This window comes from Brachycentrus maculatus, unplaced genomic scaffold (assembly GCF_059751285.1).
Source record: "Brachycentrus maculatus isolate JH-2025_06_01 unplaced genomic scaffold, ASM5975128v1 h1tg000238l, whole genome shotgun sequence".
In the NCBI taxonomy this organism is placed as follows: Eukaryota; Metazoa; Arthropoda; class Insecta; order Trichoptera; family Brachycentridae; genus Brachycentrus; species Brachycentrus maculatus.
Genome location: NW_028280989.1, coordinates 1,634,436 through 1,651,758, shown reverse-complemented (window position 1 = coordinate 1,651,758; position 17,323 = coordinate 1,634,436). Strand labels below are relative to the sequence as shown.

General features: G+C 36.2%; 1 protein-coding gene across 3 annotated transcripts in view; it reads left to right on the top strand.

Moving 5' to 3' along the window:
• LOC148306567 (uncharacterized) overlaps positions 1-17,152 on the top strand; it is a 79,102-nt gene extending 61,950 nt beyond the window's left edge. For all 3 annotated transcript variants that reach the window (XM_088264787.1, XM_088264788.1, XM_088264786.1), the window contains 6 exons: positions 9,787-10,093; positions 10,190-10,896; positions 10,984-11,107; positions 12,202-12,508; positions 12,801-13,054; positions 14,195-17,152. In XM_088264787.1, the coding sequence (XP_088120913.1) occupies positions 9,787-10,093; positions 10,190-10,896; positions 10,984-11,107; positions 12,202-12,508; positions 12,801-13,054; positions 14,195-15,354 (2,859 nt within the window). In that variant the 3' untranslated portion in view covers positions 15,355-17,152. The remainder of the gene's footprint in view (positions 1-9,786; positions 10,094-10,189; positions 10,897-10,983; positions 11,108-12,201; positions 12,509-12,800; positions 13,055-14,194) is intronic.
• Positions 17,153-17,323: the final 171 nt, after the last annotated feature.

Sequence of the window (17,323 nt, the reverse complement as noted above, 5' to 3'; positions counted from 1 at the left end):
CGCACCCCAATGATGCATAGGGCACTGCATCATATAAACGCAGTGTTACCTTGATCGTTAACACATGAAGGAAAGGTGATCAGCCCTCCGCTTCAGGTACCAGTCCAGGGTAATATGGAATAAATATTAGAGTGAAAAAATCACTTATATTTATTTGACCCCCCTGGGAATCGAACCCGAGACCTCCAGAACGGTAGCCGACTGTGCTGACCATTACACTACGGAGGCGGATTTAATATAAAGATACTAAAAATTGTATTTCGGATATTTGGTAATATGTTCATTTATAAAATGGTGAATGTTGGGCAATGCGCAAAGTTGAAGCAAATCGGCCATTGTCGCAAGCCCTGTAAATCCCAAAAAAGTTTTTGATTTTCCCTTTCCATCAATTTTTTCGTCTCTGCTATTGATGTTTGTTGAGCTTTGTTTTTTTAAATAGTAGAATATGTCGTATTACTCAGCGAAATATCGCATTTAACAAACTCTCCATAGAAAATAAAGATTGTCTTATGGAGACTTAAAAAAAAGGTTAAGGTATATCTCCGTAAATGCTCAGACTTCCATATTCTTCTTCATCTACGTTGAGATGTTAAAAAAAATTGCCCTTAAGTAGAGATAATCCAAATTTATGAAGTATTTGGACACACTTAAAATGTCGTAAATAAGCATAATTGCCTATTTTCTCATTTCAGGTGTTTTCCACTATTTCTCCACTGTAACTCCTTCTGTTACATTGATTTTAGAACTGACATATTTTACCATTACCAGTAAGTTACCTACAAATTGAGTATTATACATAGTATTATGCATAGTATAATGGATCATTCTCATGTGCTATTATTGGCTAATAAATCAATATGAAAAATCACAAGACTATCGGTAACATTATTATTGAAATCTGTAGAGAAATGTTAAGGTTTAAACATTAGATATTTGAATAAAACGAAAAACGGACACCGCTTTACGTCATCAAAATTTACGTCATCGGGTGTGTTATGGGGCGTATCCCCTTATGTATCTGCTTTATAAAGCTGTAATAGTAGTAGTGTGGATTCGTTTCTGTGACGTCATTCGTTACCAACTTACGAAAACAACGCTTTTACGAAGGCGAATTTTGCTAAAGAAGATGATGAATGAAAATATTGATTATATCGGGTGTTATAAACACAAAACGAGTATTACACAATCCTTTATAGGTTGAGTATGTTAAATTAGATATGCCTCTCGAGTGATAATACCCTGTTGCGAATCAGCACTGTATCGTGTAATCGGTAGGCAGCATGTGGCGTACACTTTGTTACATCTATAAAAACATCAGTATCTTTGCATCAGATTTTTCTTCGTGTATATTGAGATATCAAAAAAATAATAAGAATATTACCGATTATGTCGCGAATGTGCCGTGCCGTCTTGTCTCGCCGGTTTTCCTCCGCGCCAGCCGCCGTCACTTCACGCCGAGAGGGGCTCGAAAGTGAGCCGACTCCACTCCCGAGGAGGGGCAGTTGCCAGTTGCCAGTTGCCCGCCGAACGCCCACCTGGCCGGTACTCGCCACCTCGACGCTCTTCCGGTCGTCCCTATTATACTTCGTATGAAAAAACCTAACCCTTACCCGATTGATCGCGTGTAACTTTCGAATAAACTGTGAATTTTTGAACTTCGAGTGGTTTTCGCGATGTAATACGATTGTGGCGGCAGTCTTTGGGTGATGTGAGGCGTTCGGGATTCTAGTGCTCGCGTGTTTGTTTGTGGTGTGTCAGGTTTCAAGTCTCCACCCTGGGGGGGTGGTTCAAGCGCGGCAAGATGCAGCCGGCCACCTCTATGTCCTGCATCCCCATGCACTTCTCCCCGCCCACGTTCTTCGGCAGGCGGCTCAAGCGCTGGGGATCGGCTGGCTCGTGGGTGGGACCATCGTACAATTATTCCTTTATGATTATTTCGCTGTAATTTATAGTTTAGTGTTTAGCGCATTTAATTACCATGCTGGAGGACTTGGGTTCGATTCCCAGGGAGATCAAAATAAATGTAATGATTTTTTTCATTATAATATGTAATCGGCGGGTATGTATGAGGATGTGCATGAATGTGGTGAAGAATGTTTGCAAAGACAGGGCGGTATGATGTTCTATTCTCTTTGCCTACCCCTGCGAAGAAACGGCGTGATGGTTAGTTAGTTCTTTTTTATGTATTTAATATTATGTATTATTTCCTTCATAATAATAACTATCACATTAACATTCCTTCGATCTGGTGCAATATCCTATGCGCCATTGGATGCGGTTAGGGATCAGAAGAAGTCAAACGATGAAAGTATGTTTACGTTGGCAAGCCAGCGTTTTTTTTAGAATTTAGGAATTTAGTTCTTCTGCGATCGAAAGTTTTTTTGGGGTCTGAAATATTTTTGTTTCAAACGAAATTGCAAATAAAAATACAAGTGTATGCGAAATTTCAGATAGATTCAACGAAGGAAAGTGGTTCATGTTTGAACGATATGCCACTATGCCTCATGGCCAAAATTAACAGAAACCAGAATAAAAGAGGTGTATTTCAAGCATTCGTAGCTACTGCTTATATTTTATTAATTATCGCTGAATTATGGAATTTTCTTTACCCGTTTTTCTCATTATCTTATGATTGACTTGTTAGCGCTTGATTCTCGGCAAACGCTCTCACGATGACAATCGCGACTCGCTCGTGAATATTTTAATGATCGGTTCATTATCGCGGTTTATTTTTTAAAACTTTAATGTGTCCATTCAAAATCGCTCATTCCGCTGGGCAAAAATGCATTATCCATTGTTTACGACTACCTGCTGTACTAGTTGTCATGTTAATTATTTACTTCACTTACACAGTCAGTCTTTAATAAATGTTTTAAAAGGTATCATGAAACAAGGGTATAATATGTAGTTGGTAACACACAAACACACTCACACACATACACACATATATATGTGTGAAAGATAAGCATTATAGATAAAATTAAGAAAGGTGTGTCGAGGTTTGGGGCGTGTGGAACGAATGAGTGAGGAAAGAACCTCTCTAACCCTTATCCGCACCCCAATGGTGCATAGGGCACTGCATTATATAAACGCAGTGTTATCTTGATCGTAAACACATGAAGAAAAGGTGATCAGCCCTCCGCTTCAGGTACCAGTCCAGGGTAATATTGAATAAATATTAGAGTGAAATAATCACTAATATTTATTTGACCCCCCCTGGGAATCGAACCCGAGACCTCCAGAACGGTAGCCGAGCGTTCTGACCATTACACTACGGAAGTGGAGGGAAGAATGGTAAAACAAATTTATGAGTCGAATGTAGTTAGAAAAAGGAGCAGAGGAATACCGAGAAAAACTTGGCATGATCAGGTATGCCAAATACTTGAAAACTGTCAGGTAAATAATCGGCGGGTATGTTTGAGGAGATGCATGAACGTGGAAGAGGCGAAGAATGTTTGCAAAGACAGAGTGGTGTGGCGTTCTATTCTCTCTGCCTATCCCATCGGGGAAGCGGCGTTATAGTTAGTTAGTTGAAATATAAATACTGCATTTAGATGCTTTGAAAAAGAAATCAAGTTTTGGTTGCAATTTTGAAGTATTAGCATCAATACAAATCTATGACAAATACATAGTACGCATTCTTAAACGATGGGTAACGCATTTTTGCATAGCAAAATGAGCGCATTAAAGTTATACATACCTTTAACCTTTGCAGTTTTCACAAAATCTACTTAATTATATTTACACTTATGGCGCTTAAAGTCCCTGATTTAAAAAACAATTGTCTAAGCTTAATTGTCGGCAGATCAAAATGATAATGTAGATATTTTATTACGATTAAGTTTTCTTCAACTTCGTGAGGATATTTTGAGTGTTGGATATGAACATTACGCCCATTTTTGATGTGGAATGTCGCTTACACTAAACACGATCCTCTTCCTGAGTTGAACATTTAGTGTGAAATATAATGCATTTAACTAAATATCTGTCACGAAGAGTCTGTGCGTAGTGTAGGCTAACAAAACATGGAATAATATTTTTAAATAAAGCACCTTTATCCCACCATGCAATGGGACGAGGTTTAAACAAAAGGATAACTGAACATCCCGCTTTATGTTTTTGATATACTCGTACTTGCGATATTTAACTCTGCGATGTGAAATTAGTGGTGAGATTCGGTAACCTATTAGTTTATTGTAATAATATAATGTATTTGCCAAAATAAACTTACAATAATTTCATTTGAATAATCGTTTTTGCATTGGGTATTGATACATTTATCCAATTTTTGTTTGATAAGTACGGAAGGCCCTTACGCAAAATCAACCTTATTCAACTATGTACTGCGTTCTGAGTAGATTGTTTATTTTAAACGCAACATACAAATAATTGCCGGACACTTAATTAACTTATATTTTTTTTAAAGTACGTGTCTTAAAAAGTCAATATTTATATTATAACGGTGACATCGTATGCTCTTATAGGAAATGACAACAAAAAATGTGCGTGTTATTTTAAATGTTCTTCGGTTGGCCCTAAGTTTATTTTTCGTCCAAAATAAAGTTAATAAAGGCCTATCCATTACGTGTTTACATAATATCGTGTACTGGATATCTCGTTCTGTTCGTGTTCACGTTGAGATTGTTGGCGATGTTAGCCGTCGCGTGTTTTCATTATGTTCAGCCTTGGCGGGCCACTCACCCTCCGCCTGCTACATCTCTCGCCCTCCTCTCCGTGATTGATTTACGTTGATGGAATACGTGATTGGAAGCCGGAGAAACCATACGACGATCCGTATCGCGAATGAAAAATCAAGTTCAATGTCCCGAGAAAATATTAATTTCGGTCGTATCGATTCCCGATTCGGGATCGGTGATTCAGCGATCGCGAACTTCCATAGTGACACAAGTCCCGCCAAATATGTGTCGAGGAATGTCTTCCGAGGAGCCGCAGCCCCTCGCCGGTTACGCCACCTATCGCCTGACTACAATAACAATGAGGTTTCTCTTTTTGTCTCTGCAAGGTTACTATTGTTCTCGTTCATTTCGTAAGGTGTACCCGTCGCTATCATAAAATGACGTAGGAGAGCGTCCGTCTGTCCTACCTGCCAGTTGCTAGGCTGGTTTGCACCGTTCCCTCGCGTCGATAAATCGTCTGGACTTTATGGATTTTGGCCCAATTTGGATGTACCGAACCCCAGAACGAAAATAAAAATAGATCAGGCGCTTCTCCATCCCAATATATTCCGGTACATTACCGAATCAATCAAGTCTCTTTATACGAATTCACGTGATAGGTTTCAATATTTTAGATACCTTCAAAAGGCTGATTTTAAATACCATAAAATACACAGAAATGCGCAGTTTGGAAGATTTTTGACTGCAATACTGATAACGCGAGTTCAATGTGCGCCAATTGAAAATAAATTCTAAATTGATTCGGTATTTATTGAAATCTTGTCACCATATTAGTGTTTTGTGTCACGATTTGGTGTTTTGCAATACTCGTAGGTGATTAATGATAATAAAAATAGTTACTACAATACATCTTTATACCTAATGAATAATCGTTATTACAATACACCTATTTAACAAAATTAAAATATTTAAAAAAAAACCTTTTGGCCGAATAACACTGGAGATATAAAATAATAAGCCCGTGACAATGATGGCAAGGATTGAATTTCTTACGAATTACGCATACGAGTATGTTTCTTATCAAACTAGGTTTATTGTTTAATATACTGGATTATGTAACAAAGTATCTCACGTTCAACTAGATAGCGTTTCGATTAATCCGGAGAAAATAACCGATCAAATTCTGATTGCTTTCAAGGAATCGTGCTATGGCGCGGATAGTTAGCAAACTCCCTGGTTGCGCTGCCGTTGAAACGTGGAGGTGACGCAGGACATTGTCCCGAATCCTGGAAATCATGGCTCAAATACAAAAACAATCGTCAATTACTGTGTTCCCATTTATTTGCGATTCCCAAAATAACAATTTGAATAGGAATCAATTGGCACTCTAATAATGCTCGTTACACGTAATTCGAAAGTAACAACGGTATTTTTATTTACGATTTATATTGTACCTACAATCGCTTCATTTTCTATATTTTTATTACTTATTACACACTAAACATTTAAATTCTATGCCATTTCAACAAACCTCAACACATGGATAAGTGAGTAATGGGTTTTAATGGTGTGTTACCGAAGTTTTTATTTAGATTCGTCGTTTTAATCTTGAACACGCGGCAAGCTTTCTGTTATGCACTTACGAACTAGAAAAATCACATATGGCCATTTATGAATTTGTGGTGTGAGGTCAGTATATTATTATAACTGTAAAACATTGAATATATTATAAGCAGTTACTACGAGTAGTTTTATTTTATCATATTGATCCTTTCATCACTAGAAGTGTATTAATTCCATAAAAATATTTTTGTTGTAGTTCTGGTTTGTGTTTTTTTTTGTAATATGGTTTGATCAGCGTTTTTTTGAAAAATGTGTCGAAAATATTTTTCTTCTAACCCTTATCCACACCCAATATTGCATAGGGCGCCGCATCCTATGAAGCAGTGTTATCTTGGTCGTTAGATGCATAAAGGAAAGGTGATCAGTCCCGTCCAGGGTAATGGTAAAAAATACATATTAGAATCGAACCCGTGACCACTACTTTAACGGTAAGTTTAGCTACTGCTAAACTTACCGACCACTGTACTACAGAGGTGGACGATAACTACTTTTTCGAAATTCACTTATTTTATTTCACAGGAACACGTTCATTATTTAAAAAAATGTTTACTTCATTTCAATAAATTGTACTGCGTGTTTCAAGTGTTATATACTCATAAATACTGGATTTACGTGAATTCATAGAACCCTTTTACGGTGAAATGCCTCGCGGTAAAATATTTTTTAAAAATGTAAGCATAGCTCGGGATACACCTCTTTTCGCAAATCGGAAACAATCTTTCAAACTGAATTGCAAAAGGAAGTTTCATTTTGAATCTTAATATTATAAAATAATGTTTCTTATCACGAAATTGCGGTGATTAGATTATGATAAAATTAGATTTTCACGATTTTCCCAATGAGGTCTCTCGAGTTGATGGACGTATATTTTCGCCGCTTCATTTTTAGTAATGTTTACCAAATTATTAGACCGCGGAATAAAACAAATGGCTTTGAATTCCACGCTTCGCAGCGAGAGCATTTAGTTTGTTTATGCCGAAGGTTCGGTTGTTTGCCTTCGTGTTTTCCTTGAAGATGCCTTATTCCCAAGGTCGGCCACCGGCAATCGCGTAATTACTATCAGTCACCGCTGCACATCAAAGTTAACGAATTAATTCGGCCGAACGTCCGAATACTTGCTCGCCATCATAACTCCGGCGACAACTCATTATGCTCCACTTTGGACACTCGCTGGCAGCGCTCAATTATTCATGAACGCAATAGGTACATGGTGCATGGCCCATCTGCGTGTAATCATAATTACACTCTTACACTCTTTAGCCGAAATCGAAAGTGTGCCGTTTAAATTGCGTGATTTTACTGAATCTTCTTCATATGCGTCAGGTGTTCATTATTTTAGTTTAGGTACCGATCACTTTGACGAATATAAAACCTTTGTTTCGTAGGTGTCAATCTTTTAATGGTATATTTTCAATTTCATCAATTGATTCGGTAGTTACTTTGAGGTCATCCATTATAATCCATTACTAAATACTACTTTTTCTTAAAATCTATTGTGACACGTGTTTTGATGCGTTCCGCATCGTCGGTGTTTGAAAGTGATGCGGAATGCATCGAAATACGTGTCACAATAGATTTTAAGAAATGGTATTTATAAGTAAAATTTAAATTTAAATAAAAAAGGTTTTTTTACTGTTATAACAATTGAGTTATCGTATTGAATCGAATCCTAAGCCTTCAATCCGACAACCCCTTCACTGTCTTGAGCTGCAACCCGTTTCTTACATATTTGTTTGCTGTGAAGTGAAATAAAGCTTTCAGATAAAATTCCTGAATACTCCGTCTCTGCCAAGGTCTCAACGGCCTTCATCAAAAATGTCGGGGTGGTACTTTTCCCGCGTGCGTCCCGATTTGAAATAACACACAATAGATAATATCATGACACATTTTTGTACCTATTCTCTGAAAAATAATCAGTTTCCCTCTTAGCTTTATAAATTTACTTATAAAATTGCCCTTAGATTTTATATTTTTACAGTACCTATGAATACGTTTTTTTATTGCTGCGCGTTATTATTCTGGTAATTAGTATTGAATTTAGTATCGTCTATTAGATTGCATGTCTGTATTATTGACCTGCTTAGATTTTCAGCTTGCGAAATATCAATAAAAATATTTTACGCGATTATAATAATACTAATTTGAATGCTCAATTAAAAACGGTTATTCCATCTTTTGTCCGCCTTACGTATATACAAAACTATCTCAGTTAGTTTTCGTGAACAGACCCAGAATTTTCCTGACCGTGGACTACATTCGGACGACCATTAATTTGATCGGAATGCTTTACCCTCTTTTATAATATAAACCACTGTATTTGTTCGACTGTCAAACCTGAATTTATTAAGGTAAGTTTAATGTTCCTAAAATCGAAAAAGTCCGATACAATGATATTTTTTACGTACTAAATATATCACAATTTAAAAATAGGGTAATTCCTCCCGTATAGAGATAGACCAAAAATTATGGAAAAACCGTATCCTCTCGATTTTTTTCTGTGGAAAAAAAGCTCTTTGAACAAAAAAAAAATTCACACTCGTCTATCGAATTTACATAAGGTCTGATATATTTTTTTTCAGCAGTGTCCAATATATTTATCGTAATGTCCAATAAGTTTTCCGCTGGGTCTAATAAGATTATCAGTGGCGTGTAATATGTTTTTCCTACTCTTGACACATCTTTATCTGACCAAATATTCATACAATTTGTATTGTGTATATTATAGTGTATTGTTCGTTAAATCTATAATTAGTATTCATCGTGTAGCCACAGATGAGCATAGGACGCTCTAAGCTATTAGCTCCTACAGAATAGTATTCCATGTTCCAGTTGTTCCGGGAAAATGGTTTAACCTTTCCCGCGCGCCTATATTGCAAGGTCTACTTTAACCTTTGGCTAACTGGGTGCGTCATATTTAGCGTTCACCCTTTTAAATGAAATGTCATTTAACACTCTCCTTATCATTCATCGTTCACTTTGCGTAATACCAATTTTATAAACACTTATTCGTGACTACCGGTTTCGGAATAATCATTCCATCATCAGTTAAATGAAATGTCATTTAATCATTTCGATTATTTTATATAAGTATCTAACATAATTCAAAATATTTTCCTAACGGAAACGTGCTTGAAAAAATATTACCAAACACATCTACAAGAGATTGTGTAATACTTAGAAGATTGCGTTAGTTAAATTATTTTTTTCAATCATTGTTTTAACTGTTACAACTGCATGATTTTTTATTTAAGTAATAATATTATGTTATGTATTCTATATAGGTACTCTAAAATAAAGAACCTTCTTTATCTTTCTCATCAATTACTTCCACTACGTTTTATTTTTTATAAAGGACTATGGGAAATGTGATATTTTCGTTTCATTGAGTGTGTCGATTCCAAATGCTGTTATCATGTTGTATTTTGTTATTCATACATTTTAAAGAAATTCTTCGAGTCAATAAAATAACGTCATTAATTTCACGTTTTAAATCGAAATTTTAAGTTTATTATTTTTTATTTCACAGAGCCCCACACAGGGTGGTTCGAGCGAGTCGCTGAACTTGCGCTTCTCCATGGCGGACGTGGCGGGCGACTACACCAAGAGGAAGCACGTGGTGCGCGTCACCTCCATAGCCGGCGCCGAGCTGCTGCTGCAGGCGGGCAGCGCTGCCGAGGCCGCCCGCTGGCTGCACGCCCTCAGGGGACAGGCGCCTAGTGGGCAAATAGCCGAGCCTCAACAGCCGGTGGACAGTCCCGCAGAAGCCGCGGGAATGTCTCCACCCTCGAGAAGCAAGAAACCCGCCAACACCCGAACTATGTCACCTACTATAGGTATTTTAAATCACTATGTGTATAACTTATTAAATTATTTTATTATTATTGTAGAATGAACAGAAAATACCTAATTTAAAAAAAAACCTTTTTTAGAAAATTCCTCGGCTTCGTTAACGGCATCGCCCAAAAGTAAGACCTGGAAAGGTCGTGTCGCTCGGCAGCTCCGGCGCATGCAGGCGGGGGGCGCGCCTTCCGGGGGGCACAGTCCTTCGGGGGGAGTGGTGCCGGGCGGAGTGGGCGTGGCGCTGGAGCGCTGCCAGGGCCTGCCGGACCGTCCGCTCGTTCCGCAGCTAGTGGGGCTCTGCACGCGCGCCGTGGAAGAGAGGGGACTGCACGTCATCGGGGTGTACAGAGTTCCGGGCAACACGGCGAGCGTCACGGCCCTCCGAGAATCGTTGGAGAGAGGGATACCCCCCGACCTCCAGGACCCGCGGTGGAACGACGTCAACGTCGTCTCCAGTCTCCTCAAAGCTTTCTTCCGCTGCCTCCCCAACCCGCTGCTCACTAAAGAACTCTACCCGATGTTCATCTCTGCGGACAAACTGTCGGATAACTCCGCCAGGTTAAGGACTATCAGACGGTTAGTGCGAGGTCTTCCGGACTACCATTACGAGACCCTGAAGTTCCTGATGGAGCACTTGAAGCGGGTGGTGGCCGAGAGTACCGTGAACAAGATGGAGGCGAGGAACTTGGCTATCGTGTTCGGACCCACTCTGGTGCGCAGTGCCGATGACAACATGCTGACTATGGTCAACGACATGTCCAGTCAGTGCCGCATCATAGAGTCCCTAATAAACAACGTAAGCACTTTACATATTACCTTTTAGTAACGCACTTACTTTAACTAAGAATCTGTCACACTCTTTAATTATATATTCTTGTTTCAGATGGAATGGTATTTTGATGAAGAAGATAAAAGTTCTCCTATCACTGACTTATTATGCGATGAAGAATTACCTTCGACTACATCAAACCAGGCCTTACTTTTACAAAATGTCAAAAAGATAGAAGGTATATTACAAGGACTTTTCTACATAATTTTTTGCTAATATGATGTTACAATTTTATGTTAGTGTTTCGTTGTGGTCCCGTGGTTAGTGTCGCGTACTCTTGAATCTTGGTTTGAACCCACTCTAACACAATTCGATGCCAATTTCTAATGAAATATAATAAAAAATCTTTAAAAAAAAAAATATATATATATATGTTTAAGTTTTAATTAAAAAAAAAAAAAAATTGCTCACTGAGAGTCAAGTATTTTTTTTTTGTATTTAAATTAAGTTTTTTGTATTTTGTATTAACTAATTATACTTAGAAACCTATACCCTTATACCCTGTACTATGACTATTTATTTTGTATACCCACACACAGGCCATGCCTTTGTGGGATCTTTTTTTGTATTAATTTTTATTTTTTATAAATATTTTTTGTTTTTGAATTTATGTAATGCAAAAGAATTTTAAATAAAGAAAAAAATAAATAAATAAAATATACATATATATATATATATATATATATATATATATATATATATATATATATATATATATATATATATATATATATATATATATATATATATATATATATATATATAATATATGTAATGCAAAAGAATTTTAAATAAAGAAAAAAATAAATAAATAAAATATACATATATATATATATATATATATATATATATATATATATATATATATATATATATATATATATATATATATATATATATATATATATATATAATATACAATATACATATATATATATATATATATATATATATATATATATATATATATATATATATATATATATATATATATATATATATATATATATGTATATATATATATATATGTATATATATATATATATATATACAGTATTTTGGAGATGAAATCGAATATCATTTATGATAAAATTATTATTTTTCAAGTTAATTAAAATTGAGTTGAATGTTCTTATATATTTACAAAATATTTGAACAAGTTTGGAGTATATTATCGCTTATATTTACTCTACTATTATTGAAGTCTAGATTACATAGCGAGTTTACCTCAAAATTACATTTTCATAACATTTCAAATAAATTTTATTTCAGGAATAAGCCCGAAAGACATAGTGAGTTCAATAATATCCGCAGCAAATAAAAAAATTCAACGCAAACCGCGCTCCAAGCACAACAACCCACTGGCCGACAACAGTCCCGGGCACACGGGGCGTGACGCAGGCGGGGGCGCGGGGGACAAGCTGCCGTCCTCGCCCCCCTCCCCCGCCGCCCTCGCGCCCCCTGAGGGAGGGGGCGCAGGAGACACGCCTTCCCGCGTGGCTCCTGCACAAGAGACTGACAACTACCCCATCAAGACGTACACGGGACTCGACCAGACCACACAAGAGAGGGTTAAAAGGTATGGTTTCTAAATTATAATATTATTTTATTTTTTTAAAGAATAACCCACAAAGCCTCTTTTGGAGGCTTGTCTGCAGGTAGGATAGGGAAGGTAAATGTGAAAAATACATCACGAATACCCAGACAAATCGAAAGAAATTCCTTCTGAATTTATTTTGCACTTGGCTCGAATCAAACCCGCGACGCCAGTTTCGTAATCGAACGTCTACTCAACTACGCCACGGCGCCTGCCTGATAACTTTGAATTCACTTGCAAAATCCAAAATACTATAACCACCTTTTATTTACAGGTTCGAAATGGAAACAAGAGCGGTGCTCCGTAGAGAAAAAAGACGCGATCAGGCCAACGATTGGCACGGCCAGTCAAGGCACGAGACTTGGTCTCCTTTACCAACCTCTAACGCACATCACCTTAGTGGGGAGTCCGACGCCGATGCAAATGGAAGGACGGCTGTTCCGTATTTTGCTAAAACAAACAATAATAACGATCCCAATATCGCCGGAAAGAGATTAAAGACAGAAACCGGTGAAAACTTCAGCGATGGTAAGCGTCACTTAATATTTAAGTCATATGATTATAAATATATCGAAATATGCATAAAATAAATTAGCTTTATAATGTATCTATGATGGATAGTACGACATATTAGTAATAAAATCATTTTTCCTAGGAAGATACTATGCAGATTTGAAGAGTGGCCAGCACTATTAATGACTTTCAGGTAGATCAAATAACAGCTGAAACCAAAAAATGGCGACCCAAGTTTTGATATTGTGTTGTTTGTTCCATGTTTCTGTATTAAGGTGCTTTTTCTGACTCAAAAATAACATTTTTCTTCGGCGCTGACATGTGTTGTGTTTCTGTCGGAAATATACATTTACTAAGATTTCCAATGTATATGTATGTTTTTTATGCTTTAAACTTAATAATATAGATATATAAACTCCCGTGTCAAGAATGCACAACATAAAATGAACAGTCAAAGAAATTCAGACATTGGAAAATGAAGTTATGTATTATTATTGAACGTCATTTACACTAGCAATGCACTAATCTTAATATGCTTCAAATAACAGTTTGCTTCTTCAGATCAAGTGACGGTGTTATATCTAATTTAGTTTTTCATGTATTAAAACAAGAAGAACAACACTAGTCAATATTTTAAGTGGTCAATTTAAATAAGAATGCATGACATCGTAATAAAGAATAATATGAAATTTTAAAATAATGTTTATGTACATAATTTGATGTTTCCATTCATCATAATTTATGTCCTCAAGGGATCTCCTACACATCGCTGCTATTTTCCTTTTTCCATCTATTATTCCCCCTCCATTTTCTTTCCCATATGGCAGTAATGTCCTTAACCCTGAACTCCTTGATATTCCTGACATGTTTTTCCAAGAATTTCTAGTGCAGGGTTGATCATCTCGCTCTCGTGCAATTAAGGATAGAGTTAACACCGTGTCAATCTGACGCAGTTCCCTAGCATATAGTATGCCTTTGAGTGTGGGTAGGCTCAAAAATGAGAATATCCTTATCCATTTGAAAAATATTGCCAGAATCACATAAAATAAACATGCTTCGTATCTTTCTTCCATCCCTGTATTTACTCTTATTTTAATAAGTAATTGGGAGTCTAAAAAAGTCCCATGTACCATACTAATATAAACTGTTTTTCAGGTATTGTGGATATGGTTTCTTCATTAACATCGACGTTCGACCAGAAATTACGTTCACTCCATAACCATTCACCATCGGAGCAATCTATTCCATTTGCGGATGACAGCCACGAAGAAGCCCAAGACTTCGGAGATCCGAGTCTCCACCGTACCCCGGACTTCCGCTCTTCCCGGGATATCCTCCATGATAAGAATGACGACGATTATAAAACCGAATCGGATTGCACAGATAGCAGCAGCCCGCATGACGAGGAGTCGCTAAAATTATCCTCTGATAAAAATTCATTTGAAAATTCGTCATTAAACCATAAAGATGACAGCGACACACATTCGGAAAAAGAATGTTTATCAAAAACAAATTCAATAGGAATGAATACATCGTTTTTTACAAAAGCTTTAGACACTAAAAGTGGTCTATTTTCCAAAAGTGTAAAAAATGAAAGAGAAAGTGAAAAAGATGTGGACTTAAGTTCAGCGCAGAATTCCCCATTAGATTTACCAGATAATGATAGGAATAAGGGGAAGTTTTCCTTCCGGAAATCCCTCGACGAAGAGAAAAGTAGAGATTACCGCAAAGAACTGTCAGATATATTAAAGACTGAAGTTCCAAATAAAAATACTTTGCAAGATATATTTTTTAAGAAAGGAACATTTAATCCCGATAAAGCCGATTCCTTCAGCGTTCTGAAGAGTAAACTTAAACGATCGGAATCGCTGAATAGAGAAACCGAAAAGCAGATGACAAAAAATAACAACTCTCTAGCCTTAATAGAAAATAATGTCAGCGCTAAGAATGATGCGAGCGACTCCGGAATAGAGACCGAGAGATCAAACTCTCCTAAACTGAGAAGATCCGTGTCGTTAAATAGGTCAGATGTGAAGCTGAAACGTGTAGACAGTTTAACTAAGACGGAAAAAACTGAAACAAACCTCATCAAGCGGAGAGAAATTTACTACGGAGGACTGAACAAGCCATCGGCCAAACTAAAGCGGAAGAACGGGATGCCCGAGCGCTCCATCAAGCGGCGCCACACGGTGGGGGGCACCAAGGACTTCGACAAGGACGAGTGGGTGGCGCTCGGCTGTGCCCGGACCTCCTCACCGGACCTCCCGGCCACCCTCCTCCTCACGCACCTGCTGCCCCTTGAGTCGCACGTCTAGCCCGTGCTATCCGCTTTTAGGCTCTTTTTAGCCTTCTCCGTTTTTATCAATTAGTTAGATACAAATATATAAATATTCCAAGCATCCTATTTAATATAAATTTAACATATCATCATCTGCATTATGATAAAGTTACATTTTAGATAGTATTAAATATTTGATATGATAATTTAATTACTGATCCCCAATTCGATCTATTTATAAAAATTCAAATTAACTCCAATAAAAATTCGGCCCGGTTTCCTCCGATCCGGAAAATATTATCATGTATTAAAAAATTATAAAGAGCTGTTTGGCAAAGCGTATTTCAAATAAAAATATTGAAACAGGTACATAATAAAAACTTAGCTATTTGTTTTAGCATTTTTGTAGAGTAATGCATTTTTGGCTGTAATTAAACTTACGTAGTTTAACTTTTACGTAATTATTTGTACATAATTAGATATTTAGACTAGAGCTAAGATTGGAAAAGGCATCCGCATCCCCAGGAGGTGCACAGAGAAAGCAATTAGAAGCGCTATTTCCCGGTGTCGTTCTTTATAATAATTCACGTGGCCTTGACATTCCCAGAACACCAAATCACTTTCTAAGGCTGAGTACCTGTATGTATATATGTATGTAATATGATGAGGAACTTCCTATTTTAGAATATATTTATGTACACAAAAGTGCATAACTTTAATTATTTTCACACAATTTTAATTATTTTCATTTATAAAATTTAATGCAGCTTTTCATTGATTAATTTATAATATACTTTATTATTTATTACTTTTCTTTAAGCGTGTAAAATTTCTAAATGAATAAATAATATATGTTTTATTATATATACTTACCAGTGCCGACATTTAAACAGAGTTTAACGAGAATGAGTCTATTTGTACGCACACAAATGTGTTTTGAAACACTGCATTTGTCATCTCCCTATTCTACATAGTTATTGTTTCAAGTTATATGGATATTTTTAAAAGCATGTTCATTCTTACATACTACATTTTAAGATAAATGAAGTTTAACACTCCCCATAGATTACGCATTAAAAGTAACAACCCCTTCTTTTTAGGGAATGTGTGCGGTATTGAAACAGTTTACTAGGATGGAGTGTCACTAGATGTATTGCAGTTTTAGCTCATATTAGAAACCCTAGAGATCTCATTACATGTAAGCAAATTGTGTTACTAAATCTATATGTATTTTCTTTACTACGGTTTGCTGCGAAGCAAACAGATAGAAATTGTCAAATGGAATATTTTACATTAATGTACATACATTAAACACCATAATATATTAAATAATTCTGAGTATAAATTTAAACTTATTAATTTAAAATAAGCCTTTGATTGAATTGTAAAAATATTTATACTTTGTGATTTTATTATTTTAAATTGTACATTTAATTATTTTTTGTTGCTTGTATGAATTATTATTATTGTAAAAAAGAGATTTGTTGTACATTACATTTCATTGTGCATCTCGTGAAAACATTATTAAATTATTGTCATTTTATTTGAAAGTATATCCAAATGCCAAAGCACATAATTTAGGATTCTATATTCAATCAACTGAATGCTATCAATCTACTTAGAGCTGACTTCAACAGACATTATAAGTAGAATTTTATTTGGATTTATACTTGCGCACTTATACATGTGAAATAAAAAATCATAATTTTATAAGGCACTGTTTACAAGGATGTATTTAAATTTGCTTCAATGTTTTACTGGCATTTAAATGCCAAACTTGATTGATTAATGTAATAATTGTTTTCCCAGTGTAATTAAATTGGATTTGGGAGAAAATTTAATCAACCGTGTCACTGTTTTATTACATTACCCTCGAGACCCCTTTCCTCACCCACTGTCAAAGATGCACCATTTCGCAAAATTCAGTATAATTTCAGCACGCATTATGAAAATGGCCAGAAACATGCTAATTCCCTATTTTTTTTGTTATAAGGGCGGTAGTTGGA